The sequence below is a fragment of the Lepus europaeus genome, chromosome 5 (genome assembly GCF_033115175.1).
Source record: "Lepus europaeus isolate LE1 chromosome 5, mLepTim1.pri, whole genome shotgun sequence".
Lineage (NCBI taxonomy): Eukaryota > Metazoa > Chordata > Mammalia > Lagomorpha > Leporidae > Lepus > Lepus europaeus.
This window is the reverse complement of record NC_084831.1, coordinates 62,233,559-62,251,308: the sequence shown is the minus strand read 5'-3', so window position 1 is coordinate 62,251,308 and position 17,750 is coordinate 62,233,559. Positions and strand designations below refer to the sequence as shown.

The following is a 17,750-nucleotide window of genomic DNA, read 5'->3' as shown; positions in this document are numbered from 1 at the left end:
ACAGAGTTAATCAATACTATAGGCCAAATACACCTAGCAAATATCTACAGAGCCTTCCACCCTATAGCTTCAGAGTACACATTTTTCTCACAAGTGCATGGAACTTTCTCTAAGATTGACCACATTCTAGGCCATAAAGCAACTCTCAGCAAATTAAAAAAAATTAAATTCATACCATGCATCTTTTCATACCACAATGCAATGAAACTAGAAATAAGCAAATCAGGAATCTCTAGAACATGTAAATACATGGAGACTGAACAACATGCATATATATATTATATTATATTATATTAAACAATGAAATATGGTCATTTGCAACAAAATGGATGAATCTGGAAAACATCATACTTAGTGAAATAAGCCAGTTCAAAAGGGACAAATACTGTATGTTCTACCTGATTTATGATAACTAACAGAGAACTTAAAAGGAATCCTATCTAAGTGAAATTCACACTCTGAGAAGCAATGACTTGAACAGCCCTTGTCTTGACTGTTGAGGAACAGTTTTTCTTTGTTTGTTTGTTTGTTTGTTTTTCCTTTTTAATGCCATTGGTTGAACTCTTTACCTAACATAGAATTAATTGTATGTGTATAAAGTCAATTGAAAATAGATCCCAGTAAAAAATAAGAGTGGGAATAAGAGAGGGAAGAAGTTTGTAACCGTAAAGCTTTATAGTTCTGCAAACATTCCTACAGACTTACTTCTAAAGGATACAGCTAAAAACTTGCCATGGGACTTCAAATCCCATTAAGCTGAGTGGTAAAAATGCCATCTTAAGTGCTGAAGTGATCATATTAAGTGTTAAATTTATCATATAGATCAGATTAAGTATTAAGGGGATCATATAAATAAGATCAAGTGTCTGATAAAAACAGTAAATAGAATTAAAAAGGAGATAATGTTCCAACATGGGAAGCAGCCCACAAAGTAGACTTATAGAATGACAATCACTCTTAATAGCATGCTGACCTCAGAATCAGAACTTAAGGCATTCTGGACTGGCTGAAAAGCCCATTAGAGTATTTCAGGGATGGAAAGCCAAGACACTGTGGCAAAAAATGACCTATATGAAAGATCTCTGTGAGTAAGATCCTGGTGGAAAGAAGAGGCGATCAAAGAAAGAGGTATCCTTCTCTGAAGGGAGGAGAGAGCTTCCACTTTGTTCATGGCTTGTCTAAATACTTCAGACATTGTGGATTCAAAAGGCTTCCGTAGCCTTGGTGGCTCATGTTAACAGTCTCGGATGATCACTGACATCATACATAAGAGTGTTAATTGTTAAATTAACAACAGGAGTCACTGTGCACTTACTCCCCATGCATGACCTCTGTCCTCAATGAGTTTTGCTATGAGAATTAACTGTAAAACTTGTTCTCAAACAGTTTTTTAATATTTTTTGTGTGAATTTTTGCAATCTTTATTTAGTATGGAGTTGGTTTTCTGTGTATAAAGTTAACTGAAAACAAATCTTAATGGAGAATGGGACTGGGAATGGGACAGGGAGGCAGAAGTGGGGTGGGAGTGGTGGTAGGAGAACTGGTATGGTGGGAAGAATCACTATATTCTTCATGGTGTAATTATGAAATTTGTACTCGTTAAATAAAAGGTTTCTAAAAAAAATAAAGTATACCATCCTAGCTCTTGAGATTAATAAAATAAATGTTTGAAATGGCCCATTAAATAGAGGAAATTATTTTATTGATTTCTTTATATGGTTCTCCCTGATTCAGTTACTATTACCAAAGATACGGATATGCCTCTTAACCATCTTTTCATAGAATTTTTTACTTCCTCAAGGTTACACACCCTTGCTTTAGTAAATAATTTTTGTTTAACAACTGAGTCATCATATTTGTAGATACAAGTCATTACAGGCTTATATCAAATATTTTTCTGTTATGGGGGATAGTGAATCTAATTAAATGTATTCATCCTTATTTCCCTAGTGCAGTAAACGACATAGCTTTATTTGTTTTCTGGGCAAGACAAGATGACCAATCAATTAAACTATGCTTTAAAAGAGTAAATTTAAGTCATCTAAATCTTACTGAGTATAAAGGAGAAGAACTTGAACTCCTAGCTATTCATATAATTTTTCTGCATATTATACTTTATACAACCTCAAAGCATACATTTTATTATATTACAAGGCAATAACTAATAATGCTGCCATAAGAACCATGGTGAGACAGGTTCTGTAGGAACTGAGGCATACGTTTGTTAGGGAGCAGACGGGTATCTTAATGTATCACTGATACGTTGCTAAATATAGTCATCAGAGTTCTCAAAGAGACTCCTGTTGGCTTTTGATGGGTGTGAAACAATGTTATCAATAAGTGATCACTAGCCACCAAAGTCACACAAGAAATAACTTTCAGTTCTCTCCCTTTCCTGTCTCTACCCCACTCCCCTCTTACTTAGGAGGGACATTTGTGTGAGAGGGGATATATTCACATCCAGGCAACTGTTAATGACTGAAACTACTGCTTGTAAGTTCCTTTCAACCAGAAGGTGAAACTAAGAAGTGGGTAATCACTAGTTACACAAATATTCAGTTGTAGATTCCAAAACTGCAAGGAGAGTAAGGGTGAATTACTGCAGACCAATAGAATTATTTTCCTAATCTGCCTAAGATGAAAATTCCTTTCTATACAGACCCATTTTGGTATTTTCCCAGTATTCTACTGCCTTTTTATATTCTCGGAAAAATGTGGCTCTGGGTCAAGAGAAAAATTGTCTATATTTGGAAAAGAAATCTCTCTCTAGAGGTTATGAATTGGGTAAATTTTTTTAATTAAACAATACAATTGCATGATTTCATCAATGTTCAGTTTCACTGACTCATTTCTTGTTTCAGTCCAGCATTTAGAGATGTCAAAAACATTTAGCTGTTCCTTCCATCAGCAGCCTCAGGAGGGTGTGTCACTTCTTCAGATATCAATGCAGTCTTCATGTTGTTCAATATACAGATCTGTGTAGCACTACCATGAGTAGGGTAGAAGGAAAAAATGAGGGAAGCGATTGATTTAAAAGGTTTCTTAATGTTTAAAAAAAAGTTTGTATTTCAAAATGACTTGCTAAGGAATTCCAAATTGTTTTTGAGTTTTAGTGACTTTCTGGTAACCAGAAAGAAAATCTACACTGATCCATGAAAAATTTGCTACTCTCAGAGGAGAAAAAAAAAAAAAAAAAACACTGGAAAAGAGGGATTTAAGACTGAGGCTGGCATTACAGTGATAGAGCAGATTGCTCTCATTGGCTTGTGGACTGACAAAGCAAACACATCACTCCTGGGGAGGTTTCACAGTTATTAATGTATGTTTCTTTGAGAGAGAAAAATATACAAAGTCTAAAGCAAAAACCTGTTCTACCTGACACATTTGCTTCAGAACTACAGTATTAACAGTCACTCAGGTTTTAGAACCATTTTTTTCAATTTCAATTTTACATTATAGATACTTTTGAATTTAATGGAAATAAAAAATATTTCTATTTCCCTGTGTCTTATCTGTTATAATTAGTGGGTTGATGTTCATTTTTGTTCTACACCTTGACTTGCTGTCTTAGAGCCTCAAGATCTACTCTACTTGCTGCCATCCTTACTTTTCTCACTATTTAAATCTTTATCTTTCTTATCTATTCTAGACTTTCCTCTATTTCCATGTAAATGAGCTACATTCCTTCCCATGCTTTCACAAGAGAGATTTCAGAAACACTAGGCCCAGTCTCAATAAAATTAGAAAAAGCAAGGATTATAGTTACTTTTATTCTATATCTACATAGAGTACTAATAGAAATATTTCTTTTTAGTGGAAAATAGTGTCTTAAAAATAGTGGCACCAAAAAAATCACTCTTTTAGTGCTGAAATCTCTCTCTCTCACTGTTTCTCCCTCTTTCTCTATCACTACACTTTCCAAAGAAATAAATATATTAAAAAATGACTTCAATGACTATGATTCTGTATTTTGCATAGCATTTAAAAATAATAAAACGGTTTTATTTCAATTCCTAAATGCATAGATTAAGATGATTTTTCTTAAATTTTTAAATACCTACTTATTTTAACATGAAAAGTTCTATAGTAGACTATTACAAAGTGAAAAGAAAAATCAATCCCAGGAGAAATTTAATCCAGTTTTTAAAAACACAACTGATAGGTTGGTTATAGGTTCAGCAAAACAATTTATGATTTTCAAAATATATTTTAGTTCTTACTTCTCCAAATTTAAGTACAAAGGAACACTGAAATTCATTCTGTCAAAATACTCAATAAATGGGAAAATTAAAATAAGAAATGAGTATTTTTCCCAGAAACTTAATTTAATAAATCTTTAAAAATATATTTCATATGGCTCTGACAAAGCAAGAATTACAATTTTGGGATGGATGGGATGGAGAAAGGAAGGATAATAATATGAAGAAGACCGTATACGCATAATTTCTTCTTGTTCTTCCTGACACCTCAGAGGTGGACAGTCCTGAAAATCCTCAAACCTTTAACGGTTGTACTAAGCCTGTACATGTGATAAAATCACAGGCAAGTTCCATCTAAGAGGTAGCTTGATGAGCAAACACTAATTTAGCAAAATTGTTACATTTTTTGCTTCATCTGTGTTGATCCCGATATTGACTCCTGATATTCACAGTTTTTATTCCAACTGCCACCACAATATGTACTTTGACAAGAACTCTCAGGGAAGAAACAGGTACTGATAGAAGAAAGAGACACTATTTTGAAAGGGGCCTTCGAATGCCTAGCTTTTACAGAGTGAAGTGTTTTCAGATTTCATACTGCTAGAATGTGATAGTCCTTTGGTTACCCACTGCAAAAGAGAGATGTCTGAAACTGCATTTGTCTGCCACTTTATCTTTCTTATAGCTATGTTTTTTGGCTGCAACATTTTAACATATCCTCATAGGTCTTTTTGCTGCAATTTTAAATCTCTTCAGTAGTATTGAAACTATTTAAGATTTCTCATACTTTTAAAAGAGTCTGTCATTTTAGAATCAAGCAACTCAGTCTTGCCATTCCTGTGGATTCTACAACCAAATCAGCATATAACGTCTGAATATAAAATAACACATTTTTGCATTTATCTCTGACATTATGACCTCCAAATTACTGTAACATATTGTAGGGTAATCTAAAATATTTAGTTATATGCGTGAGACTGGCAAGTAACAAACTCTAAGCCTGAGTTTCTTATTTCCTAAAATGAATAAAACAGTAGTGCTTGCAACAGATGATGGAGGTGAAGATTAGATAAAGAAATACATTAAAGCATTCAGCACAGTACCTGTCATGGATTTATACATAGCACCTACTATTTTTATCACAGTGACTACAGCATAATCCAATAGATTGCAAGAGTCAGAGAAGTGATATGATTGGACTTGTAAATACTTCTGAAATCACAGAGATTTTCAGAAATTGCAGAAGTTTAATGGTAATTCTTAAACAACTCTTATAGTACTGCCCAGAATTTAGGGGCAGGGAAGATCTACATTGCTGTGACATGTCTTTTAACAGTGATTAAACTTTTGAATTACTAGACATCAGAATTAGGGATTTTGGTGGCTAACAACTACCAGAAGGAGTTTAAAAACTACCATCTCCTATTATACTATTAAAAATAATAATACAAGAATTAATACCCTCAGCATTTTGCTACCACTTAGCTACTCTAAGGTATATTGGCCAGTGATACAGGAGCAAAATTCAAGGGAGGAGCTATTTGTTTACTTATTTTATATATGCATGCCTTCCAGTCTACCTCTTGTTCCCCCACAGTGCTTGGAGTACTGTGAGACAAGGTCATAAGGATTACCACTGTTACTTCAACCAATTAGCTGTAATAATACTGAGAGCCACAAGTTCAAAGCCTTTCCCCCCAAACTGATTTCTCACTAAATCTGCAAATCACCAGAGTAATTTCTGATGACTCATGCACAGAGATAATTTAAAAAAAAGTCTTCAACAGAGGCTTTTAGAAATAGCTTTGGATGCCTTGAATGAGCTCTGGCTAAGCATTTTTTTTTTTTTTTTTGTAATCACTGATTGTCTTTTGTTTCTCCAATCCATGGGTAGCTCAATTTCTAGTTTTCCATTTTCATTGTCTGGCATAATAACAATTCATTTCATGACAACTGCAAAATTAACATTAAGAAATATTCATTGTAGAATAAAATACAAACTCAAAAAACAGTATAATTATCATATTTAGTTCAGTAAACCATGTAGCCCAGGCTAATATTTTATCATTTCCTTAGGTTGATTCTCACTGCATATTAACTTGACATACTCAGGTAATATATAATAAAAAAGTAAATTTGTATATGTAAAGCATTCTTTATTCTCTCTACCCTGTGGAGTAACAGCTAGATATATCAATTTATAAATTAAAATTGCTGTAACATGGGATACTTTATGATAGTAGAAGGATAATACAAATGAATTTAAACATTAAAGATGTGATAAAAATGTAAATATATTATTTCACATATGATAAGAAATATAAAAGTATAGTAAAATTTTCAAATAGATTAAATAATTATTTTGGATTTTAATAATATTAATCAGTCCACAAATGTTCAAGCAATTTTAGGATTCTATGAAGTTCCTAAAGCAAGTAGGAAGGCAAGCAAATAGTTATCAAGATATGTATTGGAGGTATGATTACATGTAAAATTATGGACTTTGAAAATAGACTTCATAGGAAATAGAGGTATGCATGGATAATATAAATACCTGTTAGTTCCACTTAGAGTAATAAATAATAAGGCTTTTTCTTGCAAAGGTACAATGATAGTAACCCCTTGCAATTAGTAAGTGAATATGTTTCCTTCCTTTGGTCAGGTAACCTACCTGTGGATGTGGTAAGTTATTCCTCAATATCCTAACAACACATTCCCTCTCTCTTCTTTCTTGATAAAGAAGCAGATTTTTAACTTTTTCTTGTTCGAGATTTCCTATTTCTCTTCAGTTTCCTTTTTTTTTTTTTTTGACAGGCAGAGTGGACAGTGAGAGAGAGAGAGAGAGAAAGGTCTTCCTTTGCCATTGGTTAACCCTCCAATGGCCACTGCGGCTGGCGCGCTGCGGCCGGTGCACCGCACTGATCCCAAGGCAGGAGCCAGGTGCTTATCCTGGTCTCTCATGGGGTGCAGGGCCCAAGGACTTGGGCCATCCTCCACTGCACTCCCGGGCCATAGCAGAGAGCTGGCCTGGAAGAGGGGCAACTGGGACAGAATCCGGCGCTCCAACCGGGACTAGAACCCAGTGTGCCAGTGCCGCAAGGCGGAGGACTAGCCTAGTGAGCCACAGCACCGGCCCACTGTTTCCTTTCAAAATGAAACTCCTTTCTTGAATTTTCTAGTTTCTAAATTCAGGATTCTTTAGTCTTATTTATCTTGTATGATTTTGGGGGTAATCATTTGATATGATCACATCTTCCTTAAAGCTCTTCCCATTGATTATGTGCCACTTTTTGTTTTTTCCTTTCCTGCCACTTGTTTTTTCCTTTTACATTTTTAGTAAATATTGGAGTTGAAAATCCCATCTATTTTACTCTAACAGGTTGGTTAAACAAATTTTTCCTCTTTCTAAGGATGGGAAATCCTTAGCTATTTTGGATTAATGAGCTATAAGAAGAAGACTGTTGAGAAATTGGAGGATAAAAAAATTTTCCTTGTGAGAGACAGCTTCTGGAAGCTTAGTCCTCTCTCCTGTTGGATTTGAAAGAGGAAGTTTATCTCACCAATTGTCATTAGTAGTCATCATTATGAGAGGAACTAATTTTAGGATAAAGCCAATATTGTGGTAGCAGAGAGGAAAGGGGAAAAGAACATCTCTAATAATATAGAACTGAGGCCCAAATCTGAGATGTACCTTAGATCTTGACTAATCTTATGTTACCTAAATATTTCCTTAATGTTCAAGGATTTTTCCCTTTAATTTCCTACAATTTGCAGTGGAAATCACCATGTTGAGAAAATCTTTGATTGTTCCTTCTCTGTCTCTTCTTCCTTTGGTACATTCCTTAAATGTTGGCATCCCATGGGCTTCTATGTCATCCCTTTGCCTCACTGATGGCACAATTATAACACGTTCTGATGATTCTCAAATTTGTGGCCATAGCTAAGATTTCTCTACTGAACTTCAGATAAATACAAACACCCACTGTATCTTTCAACTCAGATGCCCTAAAGATACTTAAAAATCAACATATTAAAATCTTCCTTCACTTCCACTATTACTTTCTGTTATTTCCCATTTTAGCAAATGGAATGTCATCACACACTTGACAAAATTGGAAACCTTGATACCTACTTCAGAAATTTTAATCTGTCTCTATCCCTTATGCCCAATCACAAGATCTTTTTGGCTCTGTTGCTTAAGACCTATGTGTTTCTCTCCACCATTCATTGCTTCCATTTACTCTGCCCTGGAATACTATAGAAGCTTCTTGACTGGATCCATTGCCCCAGTTCTCTGCAGCTAAAGCTGAAAAAGTGTTTTTAAAATGAAAATTTGATCATTTCTGTTCCCAGCTTAAACCACTTCAATGGGCCCTCTTCCATTTCTTACAAAATAAATACCAGCATGATCTGGCTTCTGCCTATCTTCTAGCATTGGAAAACTGCTAGTACTTAAAAAACTAATAGTTTTTGTGTCCTATCCTCCAGAAATCCCACTAGTAAAATATATGCCCAACAGAAGTTTGTATTTATGCTCAGCTGAAGACATAAGAATGCAAGAATGCTTATGGAAACACTACTGAAAACTGAAGACAACCAAAAACTCCCTTAACATGTGAATGGATAGCTAAATGATGAAATTAAATATTTTCAGGAGGAATACTACTTATCAATGACAATGTACCAACCCCTACACATATACAGTATGAGCAAATTACACAAAAACAACACTGAATGAATAAAATCAGGCATAAAATAATATATACGGCTGGTTCCCCATCTTCATAACATATATCATATTATATTGTAATTACCTGCAATGCTGGTAATTACCTAACCGGCAAATTAATAATATACATCATGCCTGCAAATCAATAGCATTATTATTATGGATCATTAATTTGATATTTAATATATTTTAACAAAATGCTATAATTTATAAAATTATGTAATGTATATGTAAGATATGAAACAATTATAAAATGAATACTCATGAGGTTAAAAGCTAATGTATGAGAGCCAAAATTCAACTGAAGAATTAAAACAGAACCCATAATAACATCAGTCCCATTCAGCTTATACCTTACACAAAAATCTATTCAAAATGGATCATAGACTTAAATCTATGACCCAATACCATCAAATCATTAGAAAACATGGAGGAAACTCTCAAGACATTGGCATAGGCAAAGACTTCTTGGAAAAGACCCCAGAAACACAGGCAATAAAACCAAAATTGACAAACGGGATTACATCAAGCTGAGAAGCTTCTGCACTGCAAAAGAAACACTCAGCAAAGTAAAAAGACAACTGACAGAATTGGAGACTATATCTACAAACTACACAACGGATAAAGGGTTAACATCCAGAATATATAAGAGCTCAAGAAACGCAACAACAACAAACCAAACAACCCAGTTAGAAATGGGCAAAGGACTTGAACAGGCATTTTTCAAAAGAGGAAACCGAATTGGCCAACAGACACTTGAGAAAATGCTCAGGATCACTAGCCGTCAGGAAAATGCAAATCAAAACTATGGTGAGATTTCACCTCACTCCAGTTAGAATGGCTCATCTTCAGAAATCAACTAGCAAACTCTTTTGAGGATATAGGGAAAAATATACCCTAGTCCACTCTTGGTGGGAATGTAAACTGATACAACCATTGTGGAAGATAGTATAAAGATACCTCAGATATCTGATCTGAGTATAGATCTACCATATAATCCAGCTATTCCACTCCTGTGAATTTTCCCAAACCAAAATAAATCAGTATATGAAAGAGTTATCTGCACCCCCATGTTCATCGCAACACAATTCACAATAGTTAAGATATAGAATTAACCCAGATGTCCATCAACTAAAGACTGGATAAGGAAATTATGGTATATATACAGTATGGAGTACTACTCAGCCATAAAAAATGAAATCCTGTGTTTTGCAACAAGATGGTCACAACTGGAATCCATTAACTTAGTGAAATAAGGCAGTCCCCAAAATACAGATATCAGATGTTTTCCCTGATCTGAAGTAACTAATAGAATACCTGAAATGTAATAGAGTGAAGTAGACATTTTGAGAATTGATGAATTTTTTTATAGCCCTTCCTCTTCCATTGAGGAACAGTGTTTTGTTTTGCTTTTTCTCTCTCCACATTATTTGTTGAACCCTTTATTTAGAGTAAGTATACTGATAATAAATAATTGTAAAAATTAAGAATGAGAATCCAAGAGTGAGGAGGAAGAAGGGTTATAGCATGGGCAGAAGGAAGAGTAGGGGGGGAAGTCCCACTAAGTTCCTAAATCTATATATATGAAATATATGAAACTTGTATAACTTAAATAAAATTTAAAAAATTGAGTTATATGTCATTTTTATGGATTTGTATGAGTTTAAAAAATCTATTCTCAAATATAAGTAGACTTCAAAAAGTTCATGGAAAAATGGAATTCAAATATAAGCTTATTTTGGTGCAAAAATTTAAAAATACATGCAAATTTTTAATACATTTTTTCATGATCTTTTAAAAGATACCTGCCAAGTACCTTGTTCTTCATATATGTTTCTAATATCTTCTCCCAGTTGTGGCTGTGTTTTATTACTTTTATGGTAACCTACCACATGGTGTTTTAATTACCTACTTATTACTCAATTTACTTCAATGGATTAGAAGATACTAGAGATAAGGAACCATACTATATTCATTTTTGTTTCCCTGGCCACTAGCAGTTTTCAACACACAGTAGTGTATGAAGAGTTGCTTGTTAAATGTTGAATGAATTGTTATGAATTCAGGAATAATGAATCAATTCTTTTTTGCATTTTATGCACATTGGCTACAACATACTGCTGAAGCCAAGAGAGTCAGACATATATGTTACACACCTTTCTTATTGCACTTTAAAGGCGGGTAGTAAAGTAAGAGTGCAAGACTATCTTCAGTTACTTTTCAGAGTGGTGGTATCTGTGGATAGGTGGCAGGATATTATTTATAAACATTCATTACCACTCGGTAGTGTTCAGTTTCCATTCTTTTCAATATACTTACAGTTAGCCAAACTCCCTACAGCGGGGTAATATTTAGCTTAAAGTTAACACAGAATTAGAAATGATGTTAAGACACAGATATGGATTACATATCACAATGGATGTGTATGTTTCATGGTTTGTGTCATCAATTTGAAATTGGTTACCTTTTTAGTAATGGTGTCCGGAGGTACATCCCGCCTCCCAAGTGGATATGGATTCCATTGGCCACTAGGAGATACATCTTCTTGTCCATTGTCTAAAATGTTGCTTTGCTGGGACGGGGTCTATTGCGAAAATGGCATGGCATTCTTTAGTGATGTAATAGAAGTTTATCATAGTTTTCTGAAAAGATTCCCTAATGATTATGTAAAATTAATATTGTTTAATTTCAGAAAAACATATATACTGACCTGAAAATATTATTATACACTATTTACTGGATAAGAATTTTAAAGTCACGGCTTTTTGGAAGGAGCGAGAAACACCATTAAAATAACCATCCTGGAGTTATTTACTGAATTTTAAAGAAAAGTTTAGATCATTTACAGTACCTGAATAAAAATAATCAGAATATAATTAACCAACTGTTAAAAACCATAACATTTAAAATTTGCTTAATTTGTAACTTTAGTATTATCTTTCCATTTAAAATATAAATTAAAAACATATAATCCATAGTATATAACGTTTAATATTCCAAACCATAACCTAACATAAGTTTTATAAGGGTATATTAGTTCTGGAAGAATATGCCTTGCACTGATCCAAACCAATGTTAACACTGGAGTAGTGCAAGATATATGGTACTCTACCATCCTCTATACAGAGTTTTCAGAGGAAGATTAAAGCAATATAAAAATATTATGCTATTAGAATCACCATGTAAGTAAATCATGACTATTTTGATTGTCAAATTTATTTACTCCTATATATCATTTATATATTAACATAAAAACACTTTGTGAGTATTTTATTTTTCTTGACTTTCCTGATCATTATTTTTAACAGATAATGATACTCCATCTTAATTATTACTAATATTAGGGTTTTTTTTTTTTTTGCAAGAGGGAGCCTCCATATTCTGACCCAAGTAATAGCAAGCAATCATACACCATCAGAAAGCTTCCAGCAGAGGGATATATAGTGGTGTATTCATATGTGAGTATATATATGTATATGTGTATATAAATTTTTTTTCTAGAGGTCTTTTCTTTACCTATAGGACATACTATGATACACAAGTACTGCTTGGCTTCCTGAGAAATTCTTATGTGGTTGAGATATTATGTCCTGATAATCTTTCATGTCATTTTCTACACATATTCTGAAGGATGTCTACTGATAAATCCTGGTTGGAGGATGTATATACACCTGGTACTTGTAAAGAATTGCCCTCCAAACCTAGAAAGGGCCTTTCTCTTCATAATATGTCACAAATGTGTTGCTTTCTGGGCTTGATCCAGTTATACTGAGTGGTCCTAGTTTTTTCTCCTTTAAAAACAGTTATCTAACCATCCTAACTGCATTATGACCACAGGCATGCTAAAAATATTGCTTGGAAATATTTTAAAGTTGGATTTATTATGACATTTGGTGAAATCTTCCTAGGGTCTAGTGGATATAGTGAAAAGGACATGACCCACATAATAGCAGTACTTGTACATAGACCTTATAAATTACTCTTCTTGTTCTTTTGGCCATGTGAATTATTTTTCCATAGACCTATCAAAAAGTTTTAAAAACCAGGAAAAAGTTATTGCATTTGAGCTCTTAGTTAAGAATAAATTTATCTGTTTGAAAAAAATCAAACATAACATCAATAAGCTGGTAGCTATCCAGAGTCTGTCTCTGCAAGCACTGATTTTCTAGTCTTTACTTTTTCCAAATTAATATGTTTGCAGATACCACAAATAATACTAGATACTAAGATATGTGAAAATATTAAAGTTAAGCAATTAAAATATAATTATGCAGCTTTAGCACTACTAGGCAGTCACTTCTTTTTAAATTTTTAATGCTCATGTTTTTTCTGGCTTGGTTTCTTTGCCAGTGAAGTAGGATAGTAAATATATTTATCTGGTGAGGTCTGTGTAATGCATATTTTTGAAAAGGGTCCATAATTCAACATACTTTTCCTTTTTTCCCCTCTATATCACTCCCATCTCCATCTCTATTTCCTTTACCACACTTGCATCAGCTGCCCAGAAATGGCTGCTAGTTGCTGTTAGAAAGCAATTGAGAACAATTAAATTATTTTTTAGCATTGACATAAAGGGACAAAATCTTGTTAGCCCAAAAATACTAATATCATCATGGTTTAGGCATTTCAGTAGTTAATAAACTAAGCTCTCTTTTTAGTTACTGTTAATGATCCTACCAATTCTTCTATATTACAGGGGCCAAAGGAAACACATATGCAGACACCTTACTAAGACACTTTTCCTAGATAGCAAACATTAAAGGAATACCCTGAAAGTAATTTCCTTTCTTCATTTTAAGAATACTCTGGCCTTTTTCTTTTCTTAAATGAGGCATCCTAGGAGTGAGCTAAGTCTGCAGAAATAGGATGACTATGAAAACAATTTTCTGATGTGTTGTGATGGTGGGGGCAGTGGTGGCAGTGGTGGAGACTCGAGATTGATGCAGCACACTCGCATTCTTTCCCAAAGGACAACAGCTATTGTGTGCAAGTTCAGTCAGTTAGCTATTAAAACTCATACGTGTTAAAAAGGAGCAACTGAAAAATATAAAAAGTGCTATTACTTTTGCGATTTATGATTTCAGAGAAAATAATGAAATACAATAATTCTGAAAACACTTGCTGAACAAATAGATGTTATTCCCAAAGACTAGTAAGGACACTTGTAGATTGATCATTTGTCATTTTGACTACTATGAATGATCACAGGTGTCTAATTGAAGAAATATTTTCTGAGGCATATATGTACATGAACATGTGTGTTATCTGTATATGCTAGAACATGTAAATGGTGGGTTTGTGCAGGTGTGTTTATATGTGTATATGTGTATGAACCTATCTGTGTATGAACAAGAATCACATAAATGGGTAAATGAGCTAAGATAGGCCAGAAGCTCTGCTTTGTTTTTCTAACTAATGGGTTCACAGTATACTTGTGCAATTTTACTTATTGTATTTTACTGGAATATTGTATGCTAATGGCATTAGAAGCTGGCATTTTGCAGAAGTTTTGGAACACAAGGATATATTTTGTTTTTATTCTTTGGCATATAGTTCATAAAGGGCATTACCATAGATGCAAAAAGATGTAAAAAACCCAATTTTCCTCAAAGTATTTCCAGTGGAATCACCTCCTTTTTCAGCACACCATTTTGAACTAATAGGTATTACAATGACAAATATATATTGGGCTTGGGTCTAAATGACTGTGATCCTATGGGGTTCAACCTGAAGGGGGAATGTGATGATCAAGTGATTCTTAAAGCAGCATTTCATTGTATGGGCAATGAAACATCCAAGTAAGCATCGATATTATTGCGTTGATAATATTAGCCATGGTTTATGAGGATTTATAGGCTTTGTCATAATTAGAAAGGTGAATGAATCTTTCCTGAGGGATAGGAAGCCAGTGACAATGCAACCAAATTGATGGAAATTATAGGCATGAGTTGCCCCTGGGTGCACATAAATCTTTCTTTCCTTTCAGCAGAAAAAAAACATAGAATGAAGTAAGTAACCCTTGGCACTAGAGTGAACAAATGCACATCAAATGTTGATACTATTGGATCCTGAATCATTTGCATAGATCCAGAAATGTAAAACTGGTTTAGGTGCAAACATGCCTATATACATTTTTCTAACTGAAAAGTTGATGGGACAAGTATCAACTAATTGAACAACTAAGAAAACTAAGAGTGAGGCCATTTTCTTCCAGGCAAAATTCTAGGAAAGATTATTTAATACATGGATTTCCATGATTTCAGTTTCCCCTTCCCTGATATAATTATTTTAATTTGTGATTCAAAAGTCAAAAAGCAATAAATGATATGGTATGATATTGTGGCAGTAGAAGTTTTTAAAAAAGAACAAGAAGAGAAAATGATCAATTTCTGCAGTACAGAAGAGACCACCCTATGTATATTGGCAACCGGACACGAAGTTAGGAAAGGCCAATGATTTCTTCCCCAGCTCTGCTTGGCTCTGGGGCTGTAGCAGCCTGAATAATTAATGTGTGATTTTCCTGGGTTCATAACCTTTAGTCTTTCAATGCTACCAAATATATTTCATGATGATATTGAGTGTTCAGGAAATTCAAGGGGATCTGAAAAAGCAAAGGCAATTACTAGCATTCATTTAACTCGGCTAACTAAGATAGCACTACACCCGAAGAACACAGGGGATTATACTTGGAGTCATTGTTTGGCATTAGTTAATATATCCTCTTTGTATATTCTTTTCTCCACCCCATAAGGTCCACTTTTCTAGATTGTTTAAATATAACAGGAGATAAGAATGCATAGAAAGGAGGTTTATGAACTATCATGAGTCCTGCTCTACAAAAATGTCAGCATTACAAACATTCAAAATAGTATCATCAAATAGTACAAAGAACATATGCCAGGTACAGAGAATACAAATGGAAAACAATAAAAATACAGGTGAGTTGTTTTGTGTGTCACGTGAACCTCAGCTTCCTCATCTATATAATGGAGATAAATACATCCTTTGAGGACTTGCTGAGTTATGAGAAAAAATATATTTAAGGTACCCCATGGCACCCAGGTACATATCAGATTTTCAGTAAGTCTGTCTGCATTTTTTCCTCAATGGAAGTATTTATTCATTCCACTATTAATTTAGACAATAAACGGTAGTTTGAACTGACATTTTACAATGTTATATCTCTCCCAGACAACATAAAATTTCAAGACAATAGGTAAACTTAATTACAATAAAGGACATCTGAAGAAGCACATGGAGCCAATAATAATGTTGTAGAAAGTTGCCTTAAATGCTTTTTGGAAAGGCAGTAAATAAATAAATGATGAATGAATGAATGAATGAATAAATAAATAGAAAATACTAATAATTTAATAGCTCATTTATGTGACATAAATATTGAAGCTCATAATTACTATAGTTCTTTCTAGAAAATCAGCATAAGTATCAATACATGAAAATTTTAAAGGAAACTAAATTTATTAAAAAAAGGATTGCTGTATTTGTTGGCATTTACTTAATATCTTTAAAGCTTCCATCAAATTATCACAGGAAATATAATTTACTATTTATAGTATGGAAAGACTATATTTAGTTTGTAATCCATAAAAATACATAACACTTGACATGGCATTTCAGACAAATGAAAAATTAGAAATAGTCAAAGTACAATAGCAAAATTTGGGAGGTTTCTGTTTTAATTCACACAAATATTCACCATGTAAATATTTTTGTCAAATGCAGAGTTTTTGATCCTCATCAATAAACAGTTATATCTTTTAATTAGTTAACTACAAATTTGTTTAAAGATAGTCTTGGAAATACATAAAGGCGCTCCTTCCTCCTGGTTGCAAGAGACTAAACTTAGCAAGCAGAGAGTGTGGGATATGGTCAGGGGTTAAGCCATTGCATGGTCCCTAGGGAGGTCCCCACATGCATGTATGCTGCAGCTCCATTTTTACTGCTTAACTTGCATTAGGTGAAAATGGTATTTTAGATTCCTTAGGAAACCTCATTCATTCTTTCCAGGACATCTCAGAGTAATTTGCCACAGCACCTAAGTGGTGATGCCTAGGACTTTTAAGAATAAAAAACACAGTTTCTGAATTTCCACAGGAGAATGAACAGTTTTGTCAATCTTAGTTACTGAAAATATGTATTTATACATTGATCTCACTCCACGTTTTAGTGTGATTCTCATGACTAATGAGCATTTAGGAGTTGTAAATATATTTTAAGTACATTTAGTAAATACTAATTTTATTATGTTAAGTAGCAGGACATAAGCGTTGAAATGATTTTGCCTATTTCCTCTTCTGTCAAAAAGGATTCAGGGAAAGTTAACCCCAATCATGGGATCAATTAGCAATGGTTAGTGCAGCCAAGTAGGGATAATCTGAGAGACTGTGTTTTAAAAGAAGTCGGTTATAGCTTGGTAGAAAAATCAAGTAAATTTTCAAATCAAAGCTCTGCAGAAGGGCTATATCTGGGTACAATGGGGAAGAGAGAGACTCAGATTAGAAACCATGGGACCTGGTAGAACCTGGAAGCTAATAAAGCACTCAGTGCCTGATATGTTCCTGCCCTGCCTTGGTGATTGGTTGGGAAAGCTGTCTCAGATACCAAAATACTAAATTTTGGAATATATATATATTAGGAAAGGGGAATAATTTTCCAGCCCATGTGTGCATTTTTCATCCATTGGCTTCTCTCTCTCTCTCTCTCTTTGGTGTGGATAATAAATTATTAGTGGTAATTTATTTTGACATGAAGTCTTTCAGCACCTGAACTATTTTTGATTTGAAATTTATTGTAATATTCAA

The 17,750-nt window shown here is 33.8% G+C and overlaps 1 protein-coding gene across 1 annotated transcript in view; it reads right to left on the bottom strand.

Moving 5' to 3' along the window:
- The window catches only part of LRRC7 (leucine rich repeat containing 7), a 594,815-nt gene that overhangs the window by 63,474 nt on the left and 513,591 nt on the right, over positions 1 to 17,750 (bottom strand). The window contains exon 23 of the mRNA XM_062193395.1: positions 11,393 to 11,512. Coding sequence (XP_062049379.1) covers positions 11,393 to 11,512 — 120 coding nt within the window. The remainder of the gene's footprint in view (positions 1 to 11,392; positions 11,513 to 17,750) is intronic.